At 38.6% G+C, this 24,874-nt stretch overlaps 1 protein-coding gene across 10 annotated transcripts in view; it reads right to left on the reverse strand.

Moving 5' to 3' along the window:
- The window catches only part of LOC139122881 (zinc finger protein 493-like), a 127,813-nt gene that overhangs the window by 30,479 nt on the left and 72,460 nt on the right, over nt 1–24,874 (reverse strand). For 4 of the 10 annotated variants that reach the window (XM_070688758.1, XM_070688772.1, XM_070688801.1 and 1 more), the window contains 2 exons: nt 6,074–6,229; nt 1,646–4,714 (listed from right to left, as the gene is read on the reverse strand). The exons of 2 other annotated variants lie outside the window; for them this stretch is intronic. In XM_070688758.1, the coding sequence (XP_070544859.1) occupies nt 2,966–4,714; nt 6,074–6,229 (1,905 nt within the window). In that variant the 3' untranslated portion in view covers nt 1,646–2,965. Of the gene's footprint in view, nt 1–1,645; nt 4,715–6,073; nt 6,230–13,523; nt 13,730–18,046; nt 18,170–19,265; nt 19,619–24,874 lie in introns of those variants that run through there. 4 more of the 10 variants (XM_070688794.1, XM_070688786.1, XM_070688764.1 and 1 more) reach the window with 4 other exon arrangements.

Consider the following 24,874-nt stretch of genomic DNA (forward strand, 5'->3'; position numbering starts at 1 on the left):
TCGTCGGATTAATACCGTTCGAATTTGAATCAGATCTTGAAAGTCGTTTATTCGTCCTCAGATTCTTTTCCAAACTCTTCATTTTTGAACCAAGTTGTTCATTTATATCCAGTTGTTTTGACATGTCGCATTGAAGTCCCTTGACATGCTGGTTCAAGAGTTTTAATTGTTGCCTGGAGTTTGTGTCAAAAGCCATCGATTGTGAACGTAACGCATCGACATCTTTTGATAAGGAAGTCATCGTTGAAATAGTGTTATCCATATCAGCTCTCAACTTGTTAGAAGTCTTTTTAATGTTATTCAACTCTTCAAAGAGTTTACTTATGTCCTCTTCATGTTGTTGTTTTAATGCTAAAACGTCTGCCATTAAAGTTGCAGTAAGGTCTTTCAAATTTATAACGTCGATTTCCTCATCAGCAGAATCTTTTTCTTCATCATCAGAAAGTTGCGGCGTCACTTGGCTGGCAGAAACTGAAGACTGTTTTAAAAGTGGAGCGATAATTGCCGGGTTTCCTTCGTCTATAAATCTACACAAGTCATAGCAATCTTCTAATAATTTATCACTGACAGTAAGCTTTGCATTTTTTCTGTTCACTCGGCGAGCCAAAGTGCCACCTGGACAATTTGCAACTCGACGTGCAAGGCTGAATAGGTCGTTGCGTAATCTGTGAATTTCAGCGACGTTTTTGTTCACCATCGTTCGAAATTTCGACACCCAGTTTACTCTTGGTATTTTATCGTATTGACTTAGAGCAGTTTTCGTCAGGCTTGACTCATAAAAGGCTTCGTTCGTGGAACTAAATTGTTCATCATCTTGGTTTTCTTCAATATCTGGGTTTGAAGAGTCAGATTCACTTACCGAACTCTGTTGATTTGAGTCGGACATTGTTATGCAAAATATCTTCGTTCTCGCACACAGAAAGGGTATGGCTTTGGCGATCAAATGGGCTGGTTTTTTTCACCTCCGAAGTGCAAAACCATCACAGAAACGGTGGATGCTTGTCCTCCACACCTTCAAAGAGTTCTAACGTAAGTTGTGTTACAATAACGGCGATGGAAATGGCAAAAAATGCGGATAAGACGGACACGAGGTCAGACACGTCACGTCGGTCTGAAAGCCGCTGTTGCATCCCCCGAAATTCAAAGCAAAATTCTGATGAAGGAATAACAGTGAAAATAACCTACACCAAGTATTTCCATGGCAACCATTCCTCTAATCAAATCGGTGTGGTAGTTTCAGTACAAAACATATACACACGAGATTTGGTTGGCAACACAACGAAAATTAAATAATCTTCAAAAGCTATGATTTACATTTTAATCATGTCCTCGTTCAAAGTTTTTCGTTATTTATAACTGCAAAGTTCAAATGCAATTTAAAAATGTTGATGAAATGATTTAGTTATTGGATTTTAGGTAATCTTCACTGCCGATACCGCCACGGAAGCATTTCCAAGGTATGCACATGGCATAGTATACTCGGTGGATATGGAGCTACAGAGTTATGAAAGATTAAATGTAGCATCACAATCAAGTTTCTTGTTAAATCAATAGTTTCATTTTTCTGAGATTGTAAAGGCTAAGGATCATCAGTTTTATAAACTAGTAACTTTGCACCAAGAAAAACACTAATATTGGGAAAGAATCAAAATAAATTGGCTTATTTATTTACGTTTACAAAAATGTAATACAATAACATATTTCACATTTCAAAATTAACTTTTTCCATGGTAGTTCACTTGGTTGATACCATTTTCTGAGGTTGGTAGCCCAATGTAGCCCATTCATTTCTTTTTTGTCTGTGAATATTTTTATCAACCAGACAATAAAAGATCTATTTTTCAAAATGCCGCTCGTGAAGTACATTTCCAAGTCATTTGCTGTGAATACTTGCAGTGCCAGTACCTACGGAAAACCTGTATACTGGATAATATATGCAAACGCAACACTGAAAAAGTTTAGTGACCTATTGACAACAGTTTCACGTGCAGAGGCTGCCTGCAAATTTTGATAGTTGCCATGACAAGAACAATTTTCACTCAGTATCTAGTCATATTAATAGCATGCATGGCTAAAAATAGACCATGGGCTATCTGTGTGCAATTGTGATTGATACATTATGATCCAAATTCAATGAAAATGCATTTTCATTGGCTAGCATTTCCTGTGCCTGTCATTCAATTACATCAGTTCAGACATCAAATACTTTGTTGCAAAAATTCACCTGCACTGTCTTCTGCACAATTTGCATAAACAAAGTTATAGTCTGGCCTTATCGTCTTGAGCTGGGTTGCAGCATAGACAGAAGCCTTACTATGGTTGAAGCTTGTTCACGTACATAGTAGCAGTGATAGAACGCCATGTGAACAAAGCTCTGTATATAGTGAGTTGTAACATGGCTGCTGCACACCCCTATGTTTAATTTTTCTGTCTAAAATTTTCACTCATTTTCGTTCGTATGACTCAGAAACTTAAAGTGACAAAGTCGGCCATTTTTCATTTGTTTGATGCAAGATACTTTTTATATTGTTTGACATGTTGAAAGATACTGAATAAATAGGTGACCATACATATATTCAACCCCTGTTTTAGACAAATCAAATGAAATCATTGCAAAAATGAATGGTCATGACCATTAATTCATTTTCATGATTGTTTCATGTATCATGTCTAAAATCAGGGTGGAATATATGCATGGTCACCCATTCATTCAGTATCTTTCAACATGTCATTCAATATAAAAAGTATCTAGCATTAGATAAAATTCATGAAATATGGCCGACTTTGTCACTTTAAAGAAATAATTGATGAAGAAAGACTTAACAGTGGCTGAGTCTCTTTTGATCATTGTCGCAACTTTGAAGGATAGAAATGGTGTGAGCCATCGTTATGAATTAACAAGTGATCTCTACTTTGAGTTGTAGGAGGTTGAAGCCACACTCTTTGAGTCTCTTTCAATGTGTATTTACATTTTTGGGGCACGCTGCTGCATTCTCCTTTTCTTCCACTGACTAAGTTCAGACCTTAAAGACTTGTTGACACTTTCGACTACTTGTGTTTTCCATACCCTATCTGCCTCAGAGGGTGAAACAGCAAAATCCATTAGAACTGCACGTTTAATTGCACCCATGCGCTGGGGACATAATACCTCCTTTGCATTGTTCTTCTTATCTGAACCCTTAACACACTTTCCCAGTCTTTCCTCTTTAGAGAACAGTTTCCACACAAGCTGTTTCACCATGTGGTGGGGTTTGTCGGCTGTCAGACGGCACTCTTGCCTCATTGATAGAGTCACCTCTCCTCCAACCAAACCTGTGTGTTGCCGCTCTTGTTGGACTGTGTTGTTGGAAATGCTCTGACGGATATTGTTGTTTTGTTTGTGATGAGGGTCATTAATTGCAAGCTGTCCAGGATGTCGACGCTCTACCGGTAATTGTCCCTGAGATCTGCTGTCATTTTGATGTGCACAGTCTGGGCATGGGTGTTGCTGTGACTGTCTTGGTAGTGACTGGTATTGTTGAGGCTGTGTAGGATTTTGTTGACAATCATCACTTCCGTCGCTGTACTGGTCAAAAGTTTTGGTTGGTGGGAATGGCGGAATACTATCTTCACTGTTTGTGTCATTTTTGTTTTGTTCTTCCTGTTGTTGAAGGTTTTGTTGTTGTTTTTTTTGTTGCTGTTGATATTGCCCATGTTGCTGCATGTATCTGATTGTAGCCAGATAATACAGAATGTTCGTTTGTTGATCTTCGTTGTTTAACTGTGGACGGTGTGAGATACAGCCATTTCTATTCTGGGACTTGTCGATACGTGGATGTTGCTGTAGCTGTCGCGGTAGTGGCTGGTTTCGCTGACATGTGTGGTTCTGTTGGCAATCTTCACTTTCATCACTGTACCTGTCAGACTTTGGGATGGGTGGTAGTTGAGAAAGACTGTTTTCGCTGTTTGTGTCACTTGCGTTTTGTTCTTCCTGTTGTTGCGGCTGGTATGACGTACAGTCATTTCTGTTCTGGTACTCATCCATGTGTTGATGTTGCTGTCGCTGTGACTGGTGTTTTTGGCGTTGTCTGGGATACTGTGCCAACCCTGCCTGGCATTGCATTGGTTGTTGCTGCATGTGCTGCTGCCATGGTAGGACTTGGTGTTGCTGCTGAGTTGATGGTTGTGGTCTCTCATGTATGTGTTCATACGGACGCATTGGAGGACACACTTCTTGACGTGTTCCAGTTGCACACTTACACCTATTCCGGTTTATCTCGATAAATGCTTCGAGGGAGTTTGCGACTCGGTTCATCAAATTAAACCATGACTGTTGCGGCACTGGCCCCGTGTTTTCTGAGCCCTCTATTGGAAGATTTTGAAAGGGCGCGTCTTGGATCAGTTGCGGATTTTCTGACAAAGCTATTGGTACAGGTGGGCCATCTGTCACTGCCACTGGCTGGTTTTCTGTGAAGTGGTTAGATTGCTTGTCTTGGGTTGGCTCTTCTGTTGATTGCAGGTTTGCTATTATCTGTACTGGTACGGGTGGGTCATCTCTCGTTTGCTCATCCATGGGTGAGAATACTTCCATAATATATTCAAATGCCTCTATTTCAGCCCTGGAAAGCCTGGCCTTGTAATTTGGTTTTTGGTACACAACGTCCGCAATGGTTGGACTTTGGTTTGTTCGTCTGTTGTCAGTCGCAGTGCTCGCTATGGCAAAATTATCCTTCTTCTGTCAATATAAAAAGTTGAATATATCAAGATAATAGTAAATCCATTCCAAAAGGGAATTCATTAAAGTTTTCAATGTAAGTTACTGCATCGCTTTTAACAATTATAAGATCTACCAACTTTTAAAGGTTTTCTCAAAAGAGATGTTTAGACACTTGACAGTATCTTCTAAGATGTAATTTCAAAATCACAAATAAAGGACAAATATAAAATACAAATATAACTTTACACCAATCCACTAAATAAATAAATAAATAAATACATAAGCATTAAAGCTCATGCCCTCTCAAACGTAATCTACAGCTGAGCTCAAAATATGTTGGACTTCTGTGTATGCTAACGTAACTACATGACTCCCGTCATAATTGTTTTGCGTTCACTCACAATGCTAACTGGTAGGCCAGTAAGCGGTTATAAAAACACACAAAATTTTCACAGGATAAAAAACATAGCAGAGATATTACAGCAGCATGCACATACATGTATCAGCAAATGTACAGTAAACTGACGTACCGCCTGTAAGTGTGCCATTTTATCTCAGCACATGGTTTCTATATGCCTATATGACTTATGATAAGTAAAGAAGTATTTGCCACTGAGGAAAGTCTTGGCATGGTTTTGCAACAGAATATTGAAAATACGGTATTTGGGGTTCGTGTAGTCAAATTTGTCTTTTTTTGGTTTTCCTGAAGTTCTCCGAAAATCTATGTGCAAGTGGACAAAAAACAAAGAACGTACTTTCTTTGACCTAATTTGAAATTGGCCGTAAAGTAACTGCTCAACGCCATTCCTTTGAATCATAACTTTGCATGTTTTCTTTTAAGGTAGAACGCGCCTCGGGGACAGATATTTGGACTCTCAAACTTCTACAATTCTTCAATGATATAACACTTGTGGTGGTTCATTTTAAAGCTCTTGGTGAAAGAAAACTTTTCACCAGCTTAGTTTTTCGAAATTCGAAAATTTTATTTTTCTCCATACCTTAACCCTTTCACCCCCAGTTCCCTGTATACAGGTCCAATGGATTTAGGACAAACCATGGTGATGAAAGGGTTAAGGGATGGCGGCCATTTTGAATTTCTAATATTGGTAAATCTTGGGTAATTTGTTTCTGTAGTACCAAAACTTGCACGGTGACCCCCGATTTTTATTCTTGATTTTGAAAGAAAATAGTTGAAAGATTCCTTAAGGAAAGTTTGAGCAAAAGTTTAAGTCTATCACTTTTGAGGCACATACTACCTTAAGGGAGAGGGGGTTTAACCCTTTCACCCCCAGTTCCCTGTATACAGGTCCAACTTTAATTTACCATAGAAAACAATGGTTTTGGGACAAACCATGGTGGTGAAAGGGTTAAACTCACCATTTGACCTGTGTGTACCTTGGACTGATCATTTGTGGAGCAAGAGTCTGTCCCAGGTTTATGATTTGTCTTCTTTGAGTTGTCAGCCTCAGTTCCAGGGCAAGATCTCTTGCTTTTGTCAACTTGTACTGCGTCTTGCGTCCTCTTCTTTGATTTCTGACCAATGAGAATTGACAAGACAAAATTTCACATTATACCCGGTATGTAAAAAGAGTTGTTAGCACAAGGGAAAACAGTTATCGATAAAAAGCCGCACATGTATCTGATAATCCAACATAAGAATTAACCCTTTAACCGCCAAAGTCTATTTTTGTCCCCTTTATAAAACAAACCACAGTCAACGTTTCTCAGATGTTTGCCATAATTTTGAGCTAAAACTGTAGCCAATAAAATTTGATGTCCATTTGGTCCAAAATTATCAAAAAATTACAGAAAAATTCTTAAAAATTGGTAAAATTTTGCACTGAAGTTTTGGAGGGAGAAAATTACAGGGTTCAAAGGGTTAAGGTGGTTGGAAAGGCTAGAGCGTCAGTTATGAATTTCAACAAAACTATTAAAATATAAAAGTAGTCAACATTCTCTGTGGAATAAAAAAAACTAGACATTTGGGCACAAAGGCATTGCAGAGTTATAGCCTGTTAAAACTTCTGAAAAACTGACCAAATAAGAAGAAGTTGGGGAGTCCTCAGTGTATTAACTATGGTAGAGGTCCCCTAGCTTTTAATAATGTTTGAAAAGGGAAAGTCATTATTTGCTGTTTTTCAGGAAAGTTTGACAAGGCGGTGCTGGCATTCAGAGGGAGTGACTGCTACTGTAAATGCATTTTTAGATTCTTAGAGTGTCAAAGAGGTGTCAAAAGTGAGATTAACCAAAACATAGGGCCAAAGTCCCTGAAGCTACTATAGACATGGATGCAAAATTAAGTATTTCCTGACTCTATGAAATTATCTCACTAAGGTCATCCTAAGGACATGTAAACCAAACATTAAAGCTGTCTGACCAGCCGTTTTGAAAAAACAAGCGACTCAACAGTTGACAGAGCTCTGCTGTGTTATGGAGAGAACAAGTCATCGTTGATGACACAGTCCCCACTTGTTAATGGGTACTTTGATTACAGGTCCTCAGAGAGGATAAAGTCCTCTTCATTAGGTCTGTGATAAAAATACTTTTGAATAAAATTGCTTGATACATGTCTGAGTTGTAGTTCAGGACATGAAAAAATCGTAATAAAATGGCCACACGGTGGCCGTATTTGATCGTATCACAAAACAAATAAATGTGCATATGTATGACATAGGTCAATGTCCTTGTAGCAAATTTGATTAAAATTGGTTGAGATATGCCTGAGCTATGGCTTGTACATGAAAAAATCATAACAAAATGGCCGCACAGCAGCCATATTGGATCGTATCACAAAACAAATTAATGTACATATGTATGACATTGGTCAATCTCCTTGTACCAACTTTGAATAAATTCGCTTGATACATGTCTGAGTTATGGTTCTGGATATGAAAAAATGTAATAAAATGGCCACACGGCGGCCATATTGGATCGTATCACAAAACAAATCAATGTGCATGTGCATGACACAGGTCAATGTCCTTTTACCAAGTTTGAATAAAATCAGTTGAGTTATGCCTGAGTTATGGCTCTGTACACGAAAAAATCGTAACAAAATGGCCGCACAGCAGCCATATTGGATCGTATCACAAAACAAATTGATATGTATAGCTGTGACATTGGTCAATCTCCTTGTACCAACTTTGAATAAAATCTGTTGAAACGTGCCTGAGTAATGGCTCTGTACATGAAAATATCGTAACAAAATGGCCGCACGGCGGCCATATTGGATCGTATCACAAAACAAGCGACCTAGTGGCCGATATAGCTCCGCTGTGTTTATGTAGAGAATAACTATTTTTGACACATGTTGATGAAGAAGGAGGAAATCAATGATAGCTCAATGCAGTGGCCAGAAAAAAGTGGCTAAAATAAGCTGCAAAAATACACAATTGAAGATTTCATCATACTTTGAATATATCACATCGGATCATCCCTAGGAACATGTCAACCAAAGCTATCTGATGAGTAGTGTTTTGAGAATAAAATTTTCTGACCAAAAATGGCAACAATTGCCCCCCAAAATAAAAATTGCAGATTTCATCATAATTTCAAAAGATCAAATTTAGTTCATCTATAGAAACCTGTATACCAAATTTCAAAGCTGTTAGACCAGTACTTTTTGAGAAACACATATTTTGACCAAAAATAGGAAAAATTGCCCCAAAATTCAAAATTGCAGATTTCATCATTATTTCAATAAATATCATTTAGTTCATCTATGGAAACCTGTATACCAAATTTCAAAGCTATCAGATGAGCAGTTTTTGAAATACACATTTTTTGACCTAAAATTGCAAAAATTGCCCCCAAAATACAAAACAACAGATTTCAGGAGAAATTAAATATATATTACTTAGCTCATCTGTAGGAACCTGTATACCAAATTTCAAAGCTATCAGACCAGCACTTTTTGAGAAACATGTTTTTTGACCAAAAATGGCAAAAATTGCCCCAAAATTACAAAATTGTAGATTTCATCATAATTTCTACAAATATCATTAAGGTGATCTGTAGGAACCTGTATACTAAATTGCAAAGCTATCAGATGAGTACTTTTGGAAATACACATTTTTTGACCAAAAATGGCAAAAATTGCCCCAAAATACAAAATTGCAGATTTCATCATAATTTCAATACATATCATTTAGTTCATGTGTAGGAACCTCTATACCAAATTTCAAAGCTATCAGATGAGTAGTTTTGGAAATACACATTTTTTGACCAAAAATGGCAAAAATTGCCCCAAAAATACAAAATTACAGATTTCATCAGAAATTCAATATATATTACTTAGTGCATCTATAGAAACCTGTATACCAAATTTCAAAACTATCAGACCAGTACTTTTTGAGAAATACATTTTTTGACCAAAAATGGCAAAAATTGCCTTAAAAATGCAAATTTGCATATTTCTTCACAATTTGAACAAATCTGAAATAGATCATCCCTAGGGACATATGTACCAAATTTCAAAGCTATCTGACTGATAGTTTTGAAGAAGAAGATTTTTAAAGATTTTTTTACCAAAAATGACAAAAATTGCCTTAAAAATACAAATATGCAAATTTCACCACGATTTGAACAAATCTGACTGAAGTCACCCTAAGTAAACTGCATATTAAATTTCAAAGCAATCGGACAAGAGATTTCAGAGAAGAAGATTTTTTTACCAAAAACACCAAAAAATGCCCCAAAAATACAAATATGCAAATTTCACTACGATTTGAACAAACTTAAGTGAGGTCACCCCAAGTGAACTGCATATAAAATTTCAAAGCAATTGGACTTGCGGTTTCAGAGGAGAAGGCAATTGTTGACGGACAACGACGACGGACGACGGACGCCGGACGAACGACGACGGAAAATCAACCTATTTGATAAGCTCCGCGTCGCTGACAGCGAAGCTAAAAAATTGATGTGTATAGTTATGACATTGGTCAATGTCCTTGTACCAAGTTTGAATGAAATCTGTTGAAACGTGCCTGAGTAATGGCTCTGTACATGAAAAAATCGTAACAAAATGGCCGCACGGCGGCCATATTGGATCGTATCACAAAAAAAATTGACGTGCATATCTATGACATTGGTCAATGTCCTTGTACCAACTTTGAATAAAATCAGTTGAAACATGCCTGAGTTATGGCTCTGTACATGAAAAAATCGTAATAAAATGGCCGCCTGGCAGCCATATTGGATCGTATCACAAAACAAATCGACGTGCATCTGTATGACATATGAAGTAATCCTTGTACCAAGTTTGAATGAAATCGCTTCAGGCATCTCTGAGATATCTGCGTGAACGGACGGACGCACGGACGCACACACGCACGGACATGACCAAACCTATAAGTCCCCCCGGACGGTGTCCGTGGGGACTAATAACCTTTTGTGACACATGTATTGATGAAGAAGGTGGATATCTTTGATAACTCATTTCAGGATGGCCTTACCAAAAATGGAAAAAAATTCCATAAAAATACAGATTTGCATATTTCATCAGACTATTATAGCAAATAAACGAGAGTTAATTACATTCTAATTAAAGTAAACAAGACTTGCTTAAAATCAAGATTTACGTCATAATAAAAGCAATTCTGTCAGGTTATAAAGAATCTTCAGCTGGTTATCTATATCTGTATTTTCATTCTATTGACCAAGCACATTTTAACTTTCAAATTAACATTGTAAGTAAGTTCTGTTGAATAAGTTGAGACTGTACCTACTCAGAGAAAGCACCCTGAAGAGACAAATGTTTGTAACTTAAGAAGTTCAAGGTCATCAAAAGCATTATAAGGAATCATGTTACACTTTCATTGCACTGTTTACACAGATTGCATAATTGCTATAAATAGCACATGAGGAATCTTACAGCCCAGCTTTGCCATAAAAACCCTATCACTTTGACCACTCTTTTAATTGACCACTCTATTTTTCTTCTCAAAAAGAAATCTTATTTTATAAGCGGAAATTAGAACTTTCTCTATCTCTATTTATTTGACCACCATATCATGACAAACTATTATGAGCAATTTCTTTTAGATAACATAAATGGTGGTTCAGAATATATAAAAGTTGGGATTCAGGAAAGTTGCCTTTACATGTTTTAATCCTCAAAGATGGTAAGCACTTCACTATGAACTGTCCAAAAAAGTTGAACGTTCTGATAATTCCACACTAAAATTATTTTGGCTTTGATGATTTCCTAATTAATTCAATTATTTAAAATCATATTAATTATTTTTTCTGGGTGAATTGATAGGGTTTATACAGTACAAGAATTACATACAATGTAAGTCAAATTTTGACCAAGAATGACAAAAAAATTCCTTAAAATTACACATTTGCATATTTCATCACAATTGGGTTATCCCTAGGGACCTGTATACCAAATAACAAAGCTGTCTGATCAGCGGTTATGAAGAAGAAGATTTTTTACCAAAAACACCTTTTTTGGCATTAATTTGCCCATTTTCAACATTATCAAAAAATTAAAAAAAAGAGTTTCTCAAAATCATATTTTTCATCTACACAACAAATATCAAATCAGTAAGTACTGCGGTTCTCAAGATATTTGAGTGGACGGACGCCTCACAAACGGACATACATACATACATACAGACTGACGACGGACGCCGGACGGATACCCATCCCAACAGCTTCTATAGACTATAGTCTATAGTAGCTAAAAAACTGCTCTATGACTTCAAACCAGGGGTGCAAATATGGCTTGTTTTCAACATTTTTGACAGAATAACAGTTTTCCTACATAATTGTATACCAATTTAATCCAACTTTGAAATGAGATATGGACATGGAATTTTTACAGCCTATTAACAAGGTTACAGATAAGATTTGTACGGCACAATTTTCCTGTATTTGAAGTACTTTTTGAAAAATCACATTTTGAAATTTGAAAGAATTTTTAATAATTTTTTGATATATAAACTCATGTAAAATCATAAAAACAAATTTTATTTACAAATCCTGCCGTACAAATCTTACAATAAATAGTGTCAAGATATTTATAATTAATTTGGTAATATTAATACTATCCAATTATTATTAAATTCAAATATGTAAAAAAATATGAAAAATTAAATTTTAATATTTACTGGTGTCATATTTCAAAATCAAGGCTGCAAATATACAATTTTTATATTTTTTGGAGAAAATATTAACTAAGGGAGTTATCCTGAAAATTTGAACTAAATATCTTGATTCTAACACTTGAAACTTGACATTAACTCTGAGAAAAGAATTGGTGCAAAAATAGCCTTTCCAACCACCTTAAGAATTCTAATAATCAAATAGTGACTTTAAGTGGTACTGTTCTTTGTCTGAGTCAATAAGTGCCACCTACAATTGCTTCTATCTTGAAATGTTTTACCACATACCGGTACTTCACATTCAAATGGTCTGAGGTTTGAGTGGACCAAATTGTGTATCCTAAGATTGTTCTTTTGTGTGAATGTTCTACCACACTCTTTGCATTCATACTGTCTGAGGCCTGAATGTATCAGGCTGTGCTTCCTAAGACTGTCCTCTTGAGTGACTGTTTCACCACAATCCATGCATTCATGTAGTCTGTTATTTCTTTCAACATTGCCATTTACTTAACATTCCCAAACTGATGTTGTCCCACTTTCAGAGTAAAAACAAGTCATTGACAATGACACAGTCCCCACTTGTACTTTTATTACAAGTCCTCTGAGAGGAAAGAGTCCTCTTCATTAATTACGTCTGTGGTTAAAAATACTGCGATACAGATGGAGCTTAATGGCCCAAAATGAGTTCCACGGTGGTGAAAACATAAAACCAATGTAAGCCGCCATACTAATTACAAAAGGTCATTAAAATGAATCAGTTAGTACTTATTCGACAGGATGCTAGGATGCTGCCAAACATTTTTGCATCCTATCCTAACACTGACAGATTATCACCGGTACCATATTTCATAATGTTTGATGCAGTACTTTGGACATTCACCCTAAAAACAAAAATCCATTATGTAAATACAAACTAGCAATTAAGTTATATATATAAATGATACCTCTATTAGTGTCATTGATTTGTATATACAACACTATGAGATCAAAATCTGTACCAAGTTTCATCAACTTTAATGCAGTATTTGTGGATATATCACTTAATGCAGTATTTGTGGATATATCACTCTAAGTTGGTTGAGATGTGCCTGAGTTGTGGCTCCATACATGAAAAATCATAACAAAATGGCTGCACGGTGGCCATATTGGATCATATCACAAAACAAATCAATGAGGATATGCATGACATAGTCAATGTCCTTGTACAAACTTTGAATAAAATTGGTTGAGATGTGCCTGAGTTATGGCTCTGTACATGAAAAAGTTGAAACAAAATGGCTGCCATGCAGCTGTATTTGATCATATCGTAAAACAAATTGACATGCATACCGGTATGTATGGTATAGGTCAATGTCCTTGCACCAACTTTGAATAAAATCGGTTGAGATGTGCCTGAGTTATGGCTCTGTACATGAAAAAATCGTAACAAAATGGCCGCACAGCGGCCATATTAGATTGTATCACAAAACAAATCGACATGCATGTATGATGTATGAAGTAATCCTTGTACCAAGTTTTAGTGAAATCGCTCCAGGCATCTCTGAGATTTCTGTGTTAATGCACGGACGCACGCACGCAGGGATATGACCAAACCTATAAGTCCCCACGGACACCGTCCGTGGGGACTAATAAGACTCTTCTATTTGCAATGGGCAATCCTTTACAAGCCTTGTTTTCCAATCACCTCTTTTACACTCCTGGCTCTTATTACTGCATACCTGTACCAGTGCATTCTGTGAGTTATTTTCATCATTATTCAAATGATTCTCAGACAAACTGAAGGAATCTTTGTCCACTGTAGATTGGTTGTCAATGTGGTCATGCTGTTCAGTAAAGTCTTCTCTATCCTTTTCTGTTTTAAGGCTGTCATACTCCATAGCGATATGACCATTTTGGACAAGACTCTGTACAATCATTGATGCTCCTGTTTGTAGAGAGGAGGGTATAGAAAAGTGCATTAAAGCAATATTTCTTACAAGGGTGGAGTTAAACAGGTATATTCTGTAAAAATATCAATTTTAATTGCTTCAAAAGTAATTGACAAAACTTCATAATTTTAACAGACTGATGACTTTTGTCACATGGAATAAATCAAAGGGATACTTTTGTTACATTCTCAAAACGAATAAATATCTGTGGATGTAAGTTAAAATCTTATTAATCATTTACTGAATTTAATGTCAAGGACCAGGAAAAGGACTGCCTGTTGGACTCATGTAAATGAGAAAAAATAGCACCAATGACACTTTACTCACATTTGGTTTGACATGGCAGGCCACAGTGAGTATAGTTAACTAATTTTACCCATTTGAACATGCATACCAAGTTTAAAAGACATCAGATGAGAAAATGATTTTTTGATCAACAATGGGAAAAATTGCCCCCGAAGTACAAATATTAAAATTTCACTGCAATTTGAAGACACTAATGTAAGGTTGCCTCTGGTAACATTTATATCAAGGTTCAAAGCAGTGGGACAAGCAATTTCAGAGAAAATGTTTCTTTGACCAAAAATGTGAAAAATTGTCCCCAAAACACAAATAATTTCATCACAATTTTTACACATGTGACAGAAGTTAACCCTTCAATAAAGAATATGAAGTTCAAAAGCAATCCAACAAAAACTTTGGGACAAAAATTGATTTTATGAACAAAAATAAAAAAATTACGAAAAATTATATGTGCACATTCAGGTTTTGGCCACACATCAGACAGACAAATTTTAGTGACACTGGACACATTTTTTGTCTCCACCCCACATCATCCAATACCTATCCAGCTAAATAAGTAACTCTACAAAAAAGGATTTCAGTAACCAAGCCAAGTTGGTGCAATGTTTTATGTAACCCCTCCACACAGTTATAGAGTTCAGCACAATCACATTAATTCATGATAGCATAAATCACACAAAAACTAAATCAAAGCAATGAATACGCTGCTATTTAAGCTTCACATAGTGTACAGGACAATTCTGTCCACTGGCAGAGCTACCAACTAAAGACAGAAAATATTATAATTCGAACTCAGAGTTTTTTTACACAAACTATGGTACCTTTTCACCCAGTGAAGATATCTGCCTATCACCACGAGGCTAACAAGATTGTCAGTTCTGGAGTGTTGATTTTGACAGCTTCCACAGTTTTGGACCAAATTGCATATTTATTGGTCAAGCACATTAATTTGATTAGAATCCAATCAGTATGATGGATATTCACTTAAAATACTGAGTGTGTAAATGTACATGTTGTGATTCTTGAGATTTTGCCAGGGACAGATCCAGTAAAGTACCGGTACATGTATGCAGTACATTGTGAGATTGATGACAGAAGATATCACTTGTCTCTGATCCAAAACAACAAAATGCTAAATGTACTTGCATGTAATGCAACAAGTATCCAATAACAGCACTATCCAGGGATCGCCCCACGCCGGTCGGCGGTGGTCGGCGCCGACCGGCACTCTCAGTCGGCGACCATCACAGGAAGGCCGCCGACCACTGCCTCATTGTTTTAATTTTCCAGGTCACACTATAATCGCGGTGCGCGAGCACAAACGCAAACACGTTTTAGAAGGAAAAATAATGCGAGGAAATTAAAGTCATTATAAAACCACCATTGTTTTCTTTTATTGTGTGATTATTTCAAGGGTTATACGAGGTGATAATCACGGTGTTCTGTCAGTGCGTGCCGTCAAATCTTCCCCAGAGCCGGTCGCAAAGTTGTTTTGCCGAAGTGGTAACGAGGTGTCACTCTTCACCCTTGGTATCGGCAAAATCACGTTGTATTTAGTATCTTAAAATAATCAGCTAAATTGGATACAAAATCAAATAATGTGCCAGAAGTATAACAAGCGTCCCTTTGATAGAGACACTTGGAACAAGACACCCTGTCGAAGACTTCGCCTTGGCAGTGTGAAAGAACACGAGCAGAGCGCCGGTCACCTTGAAGCCCTGAAACTCGAACTCTTATCCACCACCAGCCATAACATCGCCGAGGTAATTCAGCAGGAAGTTGGTCATGACACGATCGTTTCAGCCTTCAAGTGTCTATACTTCTTGGCTAAACGTCGCATTCCCCACGTCGCAAACTTCGAGCCACTTTTAGACTTGCTGACACAGCTGGGTTTAACAGTGAAAGACGACCTTCACGTTGCGAAGAACGCTACGTACTGCAGTGACCACTCCGTTAGAGAAATGTTACACTTTCTCTCGTCAACGATGGAAGACGACACTATTCAACGGGTACAGAAATCGGACTTTTTTTCCATCATGTTAGATGAAACAACAGACGTCAGCGTAGAAGAACAGCTAACATTCAACTGTCGCTTTTTAGATGAATCCGGCCAGCTTAGCGTAACATTTCTGAAGATTATTCAGCCCTTGAACTCGAAGTCCAACGATGAGCCAAATCACCTGCCGACCGTGTCACTGAACGCAGAAACCATTGCTCGCCATGTGACCTCGTACTTCGCGGAGTATGGGCTCAATTTTGACAACTTGGTTGGTATCGGGACTGACGGCGCTGCTGTCATGACTGGCAAACACAATGGTGTCGTGAACACAACAACAGCGCAGTACGTATGGCCGGTCTACACGCAGTTCAGACAGCCCTTGACCAGAGCGTGCTGAATCCGATCGAGCCGTCATCGACAAGGTGGCTGAGTATGGAAGCGTCTGTCCGTCGGCTGAAAGATACTTTTGTCAGTGTGCTGATCAGCTTAGAAAGAGAAGGTGAAGAGCGTGGCGATGCGAAAGCCATCGGACTTTTCCATTTGATGTCGACGTACTGGTTCATCTCGACGATGCTGCTTTTGTGCGATTTGCTCCCTCATGTCAGCAATCTTTCAAAAGCGCTTCAGACCAGCGATTTCGAGCACAGCCTCGTCAAGCCCCTCGTCTCGTCAACGGTTTCTACACTGCGGCAGCTGAAAACCGTCGATGGTGAAAATCTACGAAGCCTACCTGATTTGCTCGATACTTTGGAGAAATCAGACGTCACCGTGAAACAACGTGCCGATGACCACGACTTCTTCACCGAACACGTCAAGGGCAAGTACATCGACCGCCTTATGAGTAACATCGAGCAACGGTTTCCGAGCGAAGATGTTGGCTTGCTGTCTCATTTCGCCATATTCGACCCACATCGTATGCAAGTAAATCAAACTGCAGACTACGGCCAGGAAGAAGTGAAGTCCCTCTCAGAACACTTTCTACAGAAGCCAGATCAACCCAACGTAACAGCCGATGCAGTCAACAAATGGACGAACAGCCCGATTTGAAAGCACAATCCATCATCGACCTCCTCTGCACGAAGTCAGTCGCCCAGCACGCTTTCCCACATTTGAGCAAACTGGCGAAAATCTACAGAGTTTTGCCCTGCCACACCGCCGATGCCGAAAGAACTTTCTCTCAACTGAAAATAATCAAGACCGTGCCGAGAAACCGACTCAACCAGGCCAGTCTCGACGGGCTCATTCGTATCGCTGTTGATGGTCCCCCAGTTCATGAATTCGACTACCAGTCAACAGTGCAGCGTTGGGCACAGAAAAAGAATCGCCGACTTTGTCGTAAGTGAAATGTGAACTCTCAGAACTGCGTCCAGACCACTGAACTTTCCTTTCGAACTCTGAACTTTAATTTCGACAGTTGAATTCTAACTTTGCTGAACATTTCGCCGACGAACTTTCCCTTATATATTTGCAGAGCCGCACTATTCAATTCTTATGCCTAATGTGTAGATGAACCTACTGTAGTTTACGTACAGAAAATGAATCAATAACACCATTCTCTCATTTAGTTTTCTGAGTGTTTTATTTACCATACCAATATTGCAATATGCTGCTTGTTGTATATATATTGAGATGATTTTTTTTAATAAACACAATACCACTTTTGAACAAGATTTATGCTTTGTTGTTTAATTTAATTATGTGTAGGTGGCGAGCCCGTATGTGTGTGTGTTGTGTGAGAGTGACCCGTGATACCAGATACAGTTCATGCAGTTTGGGTGAAGAGAATATGAATATTAATGAGGTCATGAATATTAATAAGATCGTGAATTTTAATGAGGCGACCGCCACTCATTGAAGGCTGGCACGATCCCTGACTATCAAACATGTATGTGTGCCAGTATAGCAGAAGTGAGCAAGCTTGAAATACCGGTACCGACTTGAAGACAGACCATGTACGGTACACTCACCACTGCTGTATCAACACACATGAAACCCTCACATAGAACCTTACCTGCCATTGATGATATGTTGTCCTGATTTTTCTGACATAAGGTGCTTGAAAGACTCTGAAATGATTTTCCTATGTCACGTAGTTGGTCAAATTGTCTTGCAGCTTTACAAATTGCTGAACATTCTGAGAAAATACAGAACACATCACTTACACACAGAATTGATGTATTGACTGATATAACCCTTTTCCTGCCAAGTCCATATTTAACCATCAGGTCAAGATGGTTAAAATTAATGAAACAAAACATATTCCATATGGTGTATTTTAACATAATACTGTACATTTGAAGGCTGTTGAAAACATAAACATAAACATAAATACTGTAAACTTGATTTTTTTGAACTAAAGACGCTTTAACAGACCAAGCCAAGTGGGTGAAAGTACGTCATGTTTTGGCTCAATACCACTTTTTACGGACTTGGCTGATGGGGAAGTGATACTGTCTGGCAGGAAAAAGGGATAAAGTAAAATTCATATGTATGTAGTGTTACACACTTGAATGCATTCCAAGCCTGTCATGTAACTGAGGTAAAGTGCTGGAGATACTTATGATTCATTATGATTTTTCCATCAGAGATCACTTAGTGCACAGTGAAATGTAGAACATCTCACCATAGACTTTCTCAACTGTCTATGATCTCACCTACAAATCATAAATGATGGATTCACAGAAGAGTTTTTTAAACTCTAGCTCTCAGTGTGCTCTACAGCATTTTATTACACTCAATTCCCATTATGAATGAGTTAGAAAATTACACTTTATTTAAAGAGGAGAAAATATTTTTGAAGTATGCTGCTGATTGTGTATCCTCATTCATACATCTACTGGGTCACCTTATTTCCTTAATTAATGATGATACTTCAAATCATTTATTTCGGTTCCAAAAGTTTGTCAGTCAGAAAAAAAGTCACTGTATATAATTATAAACACCAATAATAAGTTGTGGTATGCAGTCACGACACATCAATTCTGTGTGGCGAATTTACATACAGTATGAGGAGAACTAGTCACTATGGTAGAATTTCATTCGTATTTTACCATAGAAGGTCAACCAACCGTGATGACCGCGGTTCAACAGTCGGTCGAACTCGAAGCACAGACAGTACCGATAGAAGCGATCATAACCATATATTATTTCACTAATGGATACATTTTTTAATGCTCTATAGATCCATGGAGACTACTTTATGGGGTTGACATACATGGTGGAGTAAATACCTTTAGGACTGAAGAGAATGTCACGTGTATATCTGCCACTGGAGACAGTGTTGTTACTTGTCGTTTTCTGTTGATCTCGATCCCGAACCGTTGTGCTGTTATTGTTCATTATATTCCCAACGATGCCATCTTGATACCACGATTCCTGTCGCTCAAACCCTTAAAAGACGTGGAAATACTCCGAAAATCTAATCATTGGTGAAAAATTACAGAAGAAATGAGTATTTTCTGCGTTATTAGATTGCTTGTCCCGAAGATGAGAGCTGCTGACGGCGACCCATTCAATCGACTCACCTTTGACCTTTGAACGAAGCCGAGAAATATCATTATTGGGGGCGCTTTTCGCTGACACATGTGACAGGCTTACAGAGCAGGAAGGATGCGCCGCGCCGGAGGAGGGTTGGTCATGGAAAGTCGTGCTGCATGCTGACGAGCCCCGTCTCTGCAAGGAGAATAGAAAATTACCATCTAACAATATGTCAACGAATGTGTTGGAAAGTGTGATGGAAATTGACAAAACGACCATCTGGAGAAAAGCAGAAGAGGAAAAAAGCAGAATGGGCTGACTTGAATGAAGTTATGGCTAAATCTTGCGGTACTCAAGTTAAATTGAAGTTCAAAACTCCTTTGGAGACAAAATATCAGATATTAAAAATAATAAGCAAGGAAATAGGAGACGGAAATATAGCCTGCCTCCATCAAGGATCCCTGGGGTAACTCCATGGCTAATAGTACGGGGGGGGGGGGCTCCTCACGAACATCGAAACCCAAACTGTTGTGATACCAGTTTTGAGCAAAAAAACCTACCCTTTCTGATACCATACAATATAATAATCTAGCGGTACCAGGGGTACCAACAGTCCAACCGACAGATCGGAAATTTTGATGGTAGATCTGGGATGTAGATACATGGGTTTCCAGTGTTGACAGCATGATTTTTTAACAAATGTCCGTTTGTGTTTAAAACCGGACCCTTTCTCATACCAACACCTCGTGAAAAGTATACCCTTTCTGATACCAAACAGTGCAAAAAAACGACCCCTTTCGCGCGGACCCTCCCCGTATAGCCATCATTATGGGAGTTACCCCCCCCCCCCGGGTCAAGGAGTAATTGGTGAACCCAGAATATGGTTCGTTACTTTGAAAAGTGTTGAAGAAAAGGAGGTGTTCTTGGTGTCGAGAACGGAATATCAGTTGACAACGGAGATAAGCTATAATCCTGATGATCTGAGTTCTGATACCAAGAGAGTTGCCTCAGGTAACTTGAATACAGAAATGGAAGTCCAACCAATCATTGAATTTCTCAACATCTTTGGAGCTGTGACATATAGATGCAGCCAAACAATACACGACGAAAATAGTAAATACATGTAATTGGTAGTAAGGATGAAGATGAGAGATATTCCGAAGCATGTAAGATTCGATCAGTTGGAAGGTTCAACCGTAAGCATGCATCAGTTACCAGGATCAACCGGAAAAGGTGATGAATGCACCAATCATCTGTTATATCTGTCATATTTCAGGCCATAGGCTAGTATTAAACACGATTGGAACTAATTTGGGATAATTGGACGGTGAAGTATTGTCTGTTTATGCAGCAAATGTTAGCTAATCTGCTTTTGTTTTTGAAGTTATACTCTTGTTTTTATGAGTGAATTGTAATATTGCAACATTGAGCTATAGGGCACCTGACATTCTTGAGAAATTTGAAATATATAAAGATCCCATTCCATTCCAAAATATTTCCAATCGTGTTTAGTGGACAAAACTGTCCGAAGGCAAAAACATGCTTAACGTGCGGTAAGAAGGGACATCTACGAAAAGACTGCCGACAAAGAAACATGGTGACACACCCACAACGAACAACAACAGCGCTAGCGATTGATGCTGACAAACTGACAAAACCACGCAATTACAACGGAAACAACGGTCTCAACAAGCAGGACACTGTGGTTACCAAAGCAAACTTCGGTGGAAAGGTTTAAAGCTACTAAAGGAAACGACAAGAAAGGGGAAAAAAGCGGGAAAAAACGGAGAAGACGAAAAAAGCATCATATCAGCAAATAAAAGAAAAAAAAGTGAAGAACTCGGAGGGTCAACAAAGAACACAGATTATATTATCATGCACTGTCCGTTGCGCTTTAATTGGTCCAGCTGAACTACGTGACTGTCCACAATTAATACACAGTAATGGTTTGTTTTCATGCCCGTGAATATGAATAATATCGTAAACATAGTAACTTTACAGCTAAAACGAAAATTTTGATTTGTACAAAGATAATAATCAACCACAAAATAAAATGGAGCATTCGTGGGCCAAATTTAGACACCTTTTTTCAAAAAAATCCCTATCCGGATTTGCAAATTTTTGCCGCGCGCACTACTCACTGACAGGTTCTGGGGCCCCAGTGTCGTTCGCACGGGAATTTTTTTGGAAATGTTGACGTTTTTCGGGGTTCGTTGATAATATAATTGAAATAACAGACTCCGCGCTGACCATTAACGTTTTTTTATGGGCGCAGGCGAGAGGAAAGCCAAATTAACGGGCTCGGCAAAGCCTCGCTCGTTAATTTTTGGCTTTTCTCTCGCCCTTGCCCATAAGTAAACTTTAGTGGTCAGCGCGTCGTCCGTTATTTCTATATTATGTTGACCCAATCGATGATCCTAGTATAACCTTTAATAGATAATTTCGACCCTGATAAAATGTTGGTTGAGGGAACAGAAGAAATTGTATCTCAGATTAAACGACGATATGAACAGATAGAAATGACTGGAATCACAATATCAAATAAAGAAGAAAATTTGTCAAAGACAGATGAGAAACGGAAACTTCGGAGAAATACCAACATTCAACTCATATAAAGTGCTATCAGAAGATGAAGTTGATTTTTATTCGACAGAGGCGGATGAGACAGTGAAAGAATAAATTGCAACACATTATTTAAGATAAAAAAGTAACACACCTATGTAAAAGATAAAACACCCCTATCAAAGTTGTGTAATATCGAGTAAAGAAGATTAAAATCATGATGCAACTGAGTATATTTTCGGGTCGGTGAGATTTGATGCAAAATAGAGCGCCTTGAACTCATTTTGACGGGTAAACTGCACTGTGAACAAGTTATATCACTTTGTTATTCGAGATCGTATTATTTGTACATTTTCGTTTGTTTTACTTATTTACAGTTATGTAGACATGAGTGTTGATGATAAACATACCTACCATCAAAGTCACAATTATATTTGTGAATAAATATTACTTTGCAAAGAAAAAAAACTGTATGGATGCGTCCTCTCTTTGGTAAACGCAACTTCTATGTTGTTGGGGGAGGGCGCTATATTTCGATTACCATGCGCAACAAGCGAACAAAATGTTTTTTAGATCGCAACATCTCGCTATACATGTACCAGGCCAGTGCGGGCGATAGCGCCTATCGACACTATCATCGTGTCTATAGACACAAAAATGCTTACCGACACGATGATCGTGTGGATAATGTGGTTTTTCTTACCTATCCACACCATGGTCGTGTCAATAAGCGTGTCCTTTTAACTTATTGACATGATGATCGTGTCTATAAGACATGTAAGACGCATTTCCGCTTATTTGTGTTGCATTATTGTATGAGTTTATAAGGACAGTACATCTTTAATCAGTCTTGATGCCAAAGTGAGGCTCATGACGTCAGAATCTTTGAGATGTATTTTCTAGTTCCTTCCATTATGGCGGTTCATTAAAGTTCAGTGTTACTGCACTCCTGTACCCAGTGTCATGTCCACCCTCTAGATCACAAAAGATCAGCATGAAACATGGTGGCAGCGGTGCGCAAAGAACCTAGAATGCCTCGACTTCTGTATTGAGACTGAGAAAGAAGAGTCGACCTGCAAAAGTTATAGAAACCTGACGGTGAGTTAAACACTCAGTGGACTTGCACAACTACGCACGTGGTCCCGCCATATTTGTTGTGTCTGAAACGCATAGCCGATCGTCATGGCTTCTCCTGAAGAGAATGCACCGAGTAATGGTGTCCCTCCAGTCTTGGCTCCTGCACCCATTGCACCGCAAATTCAACCTCCCCCACGTCTAGATCTATCTAGCAGCACAGATATGGTTGAGAAATGGAAAGTTTGGAAGCAAACTTGGGAGAACTATAGTATCATTACACAGCTACATAGTCAGGCTTCAGCGTATCAGCTTGCTTTGTTTCTACACTCGATTGGCCCGGAATCGCTCAAAATATACAACAGTTTTGATTATGGACCTGACGAAAACAAAACTCTGCTCGGTACTGTCCTGAAGAAGTTTGATGATCATTTCATTGGACAAACCAATGAAACCTACGAGCGATATTTGTTCAACAAACGAGTTCAAGAGGCAGGAGAAACTATTGATGCTTACGTCACTGCTCTGAGAAATCTCGCCAGATCGTGCAATTTCTGTCAGTGTTTGCATGATTCGCTCATCAGAGACCAAATTGTTGTTGGCATAAGAGAGACCGCTACCAGAAAACGTCTCCTGCAAGAACGGAAACTTACGTTGAGCAAAGCCATTGACACATGCCGAAGTGCTGAAGTGACAAACTCACAGATGAAAACTATGAGTGAACAGCAGAGTCTACCCGTAAACAAAGTGAAGATCAAACAGAAACCCAAACGTCTCATGAAGAGGGAAGGAAACAAGAAAGACGACTCTGAAGTCAAACTAGTCGCTGAATGTAAATTCTGTGGCTACTCTCATGTCTTAGAGAAGACAAGATGTCCAGCTTGGGGTAAGACATGCAAGTCTTGCAAGGGCAGAAACCACTTTGCGAAGAAATGTAACAAGTCACACAGGACGCACACTGTTCATGAAACTGATGGAACCAGTGACTCTGATCAGCCTGAGTGGGTGAGCACTGTTAAAGTAAATGTAGTCAGCACTAACGATAAAGAAGCTCATGCTGAAATGATTGTCAATGGGAAGCCAGTAAACTTCCAGCTGGACTGTGGAGCTACAGTCAATATTTTGCCTGCAAAGTACCTCAAAGAACCAGAGATGAAGCCCTGTGAAAATACACTTGTCATGTGGAACGGCACAACTGTAAAACCATTGGGCATATCTCGTCTGAAAGTGCGCAACCCGAAAGTAGGCAAGAATTACTCAGTGGAGTTTGTCATAGTCCGTGAAAACCTAACTCCATTACTTGGTCTCCGTGCAACTGAACAGATGAAATTACTATCTGTACACAGAGAAAACTTCAAAGCAGTCAACTCTGTAAGAGCTAACAACAAGGAAGAAATACTTAATAGATATCCAGATGTATTCAACAATAAGCCCGGAAAACTAGAAGGTGAGGTACACCTGCACGTTGACCCAGATGTAGTACCCATCACTTTGCCGGCCAGATCAGGACCAGTCTCGGTGAGAAAACGATTAAAGGCAGAACTTGATCGCCTTACCAAACTTGGGGTATTGACCACAGTAGACCAGCCTACTGCATGGACCAGCCAGTTTGTCACAACTACCAAGAGTTCTGGTGAAATTAGAATCTGTCTTGATCCAAAACCTCTCAACGAAGCCCTAAAGCGGGAAAGATACCAGCTACCTACTTTGGATGAACTCCTGCCAG

The sequence above is a fragment of the Ptychodera flava genome, chromosome 2 (genome assembly GCF_041260155.1).
Source record: "Ptychodera flava strain L36383 chromosome 2, AS_Pfla_20210202, whole genome shotgun sequence".
NCBI classification, from domain to species: Eukaryota; Metazoa; Hemichordata; class Enteropneusta; family Ptychoderidae; genus Ptychodera; species Ptychodera flava.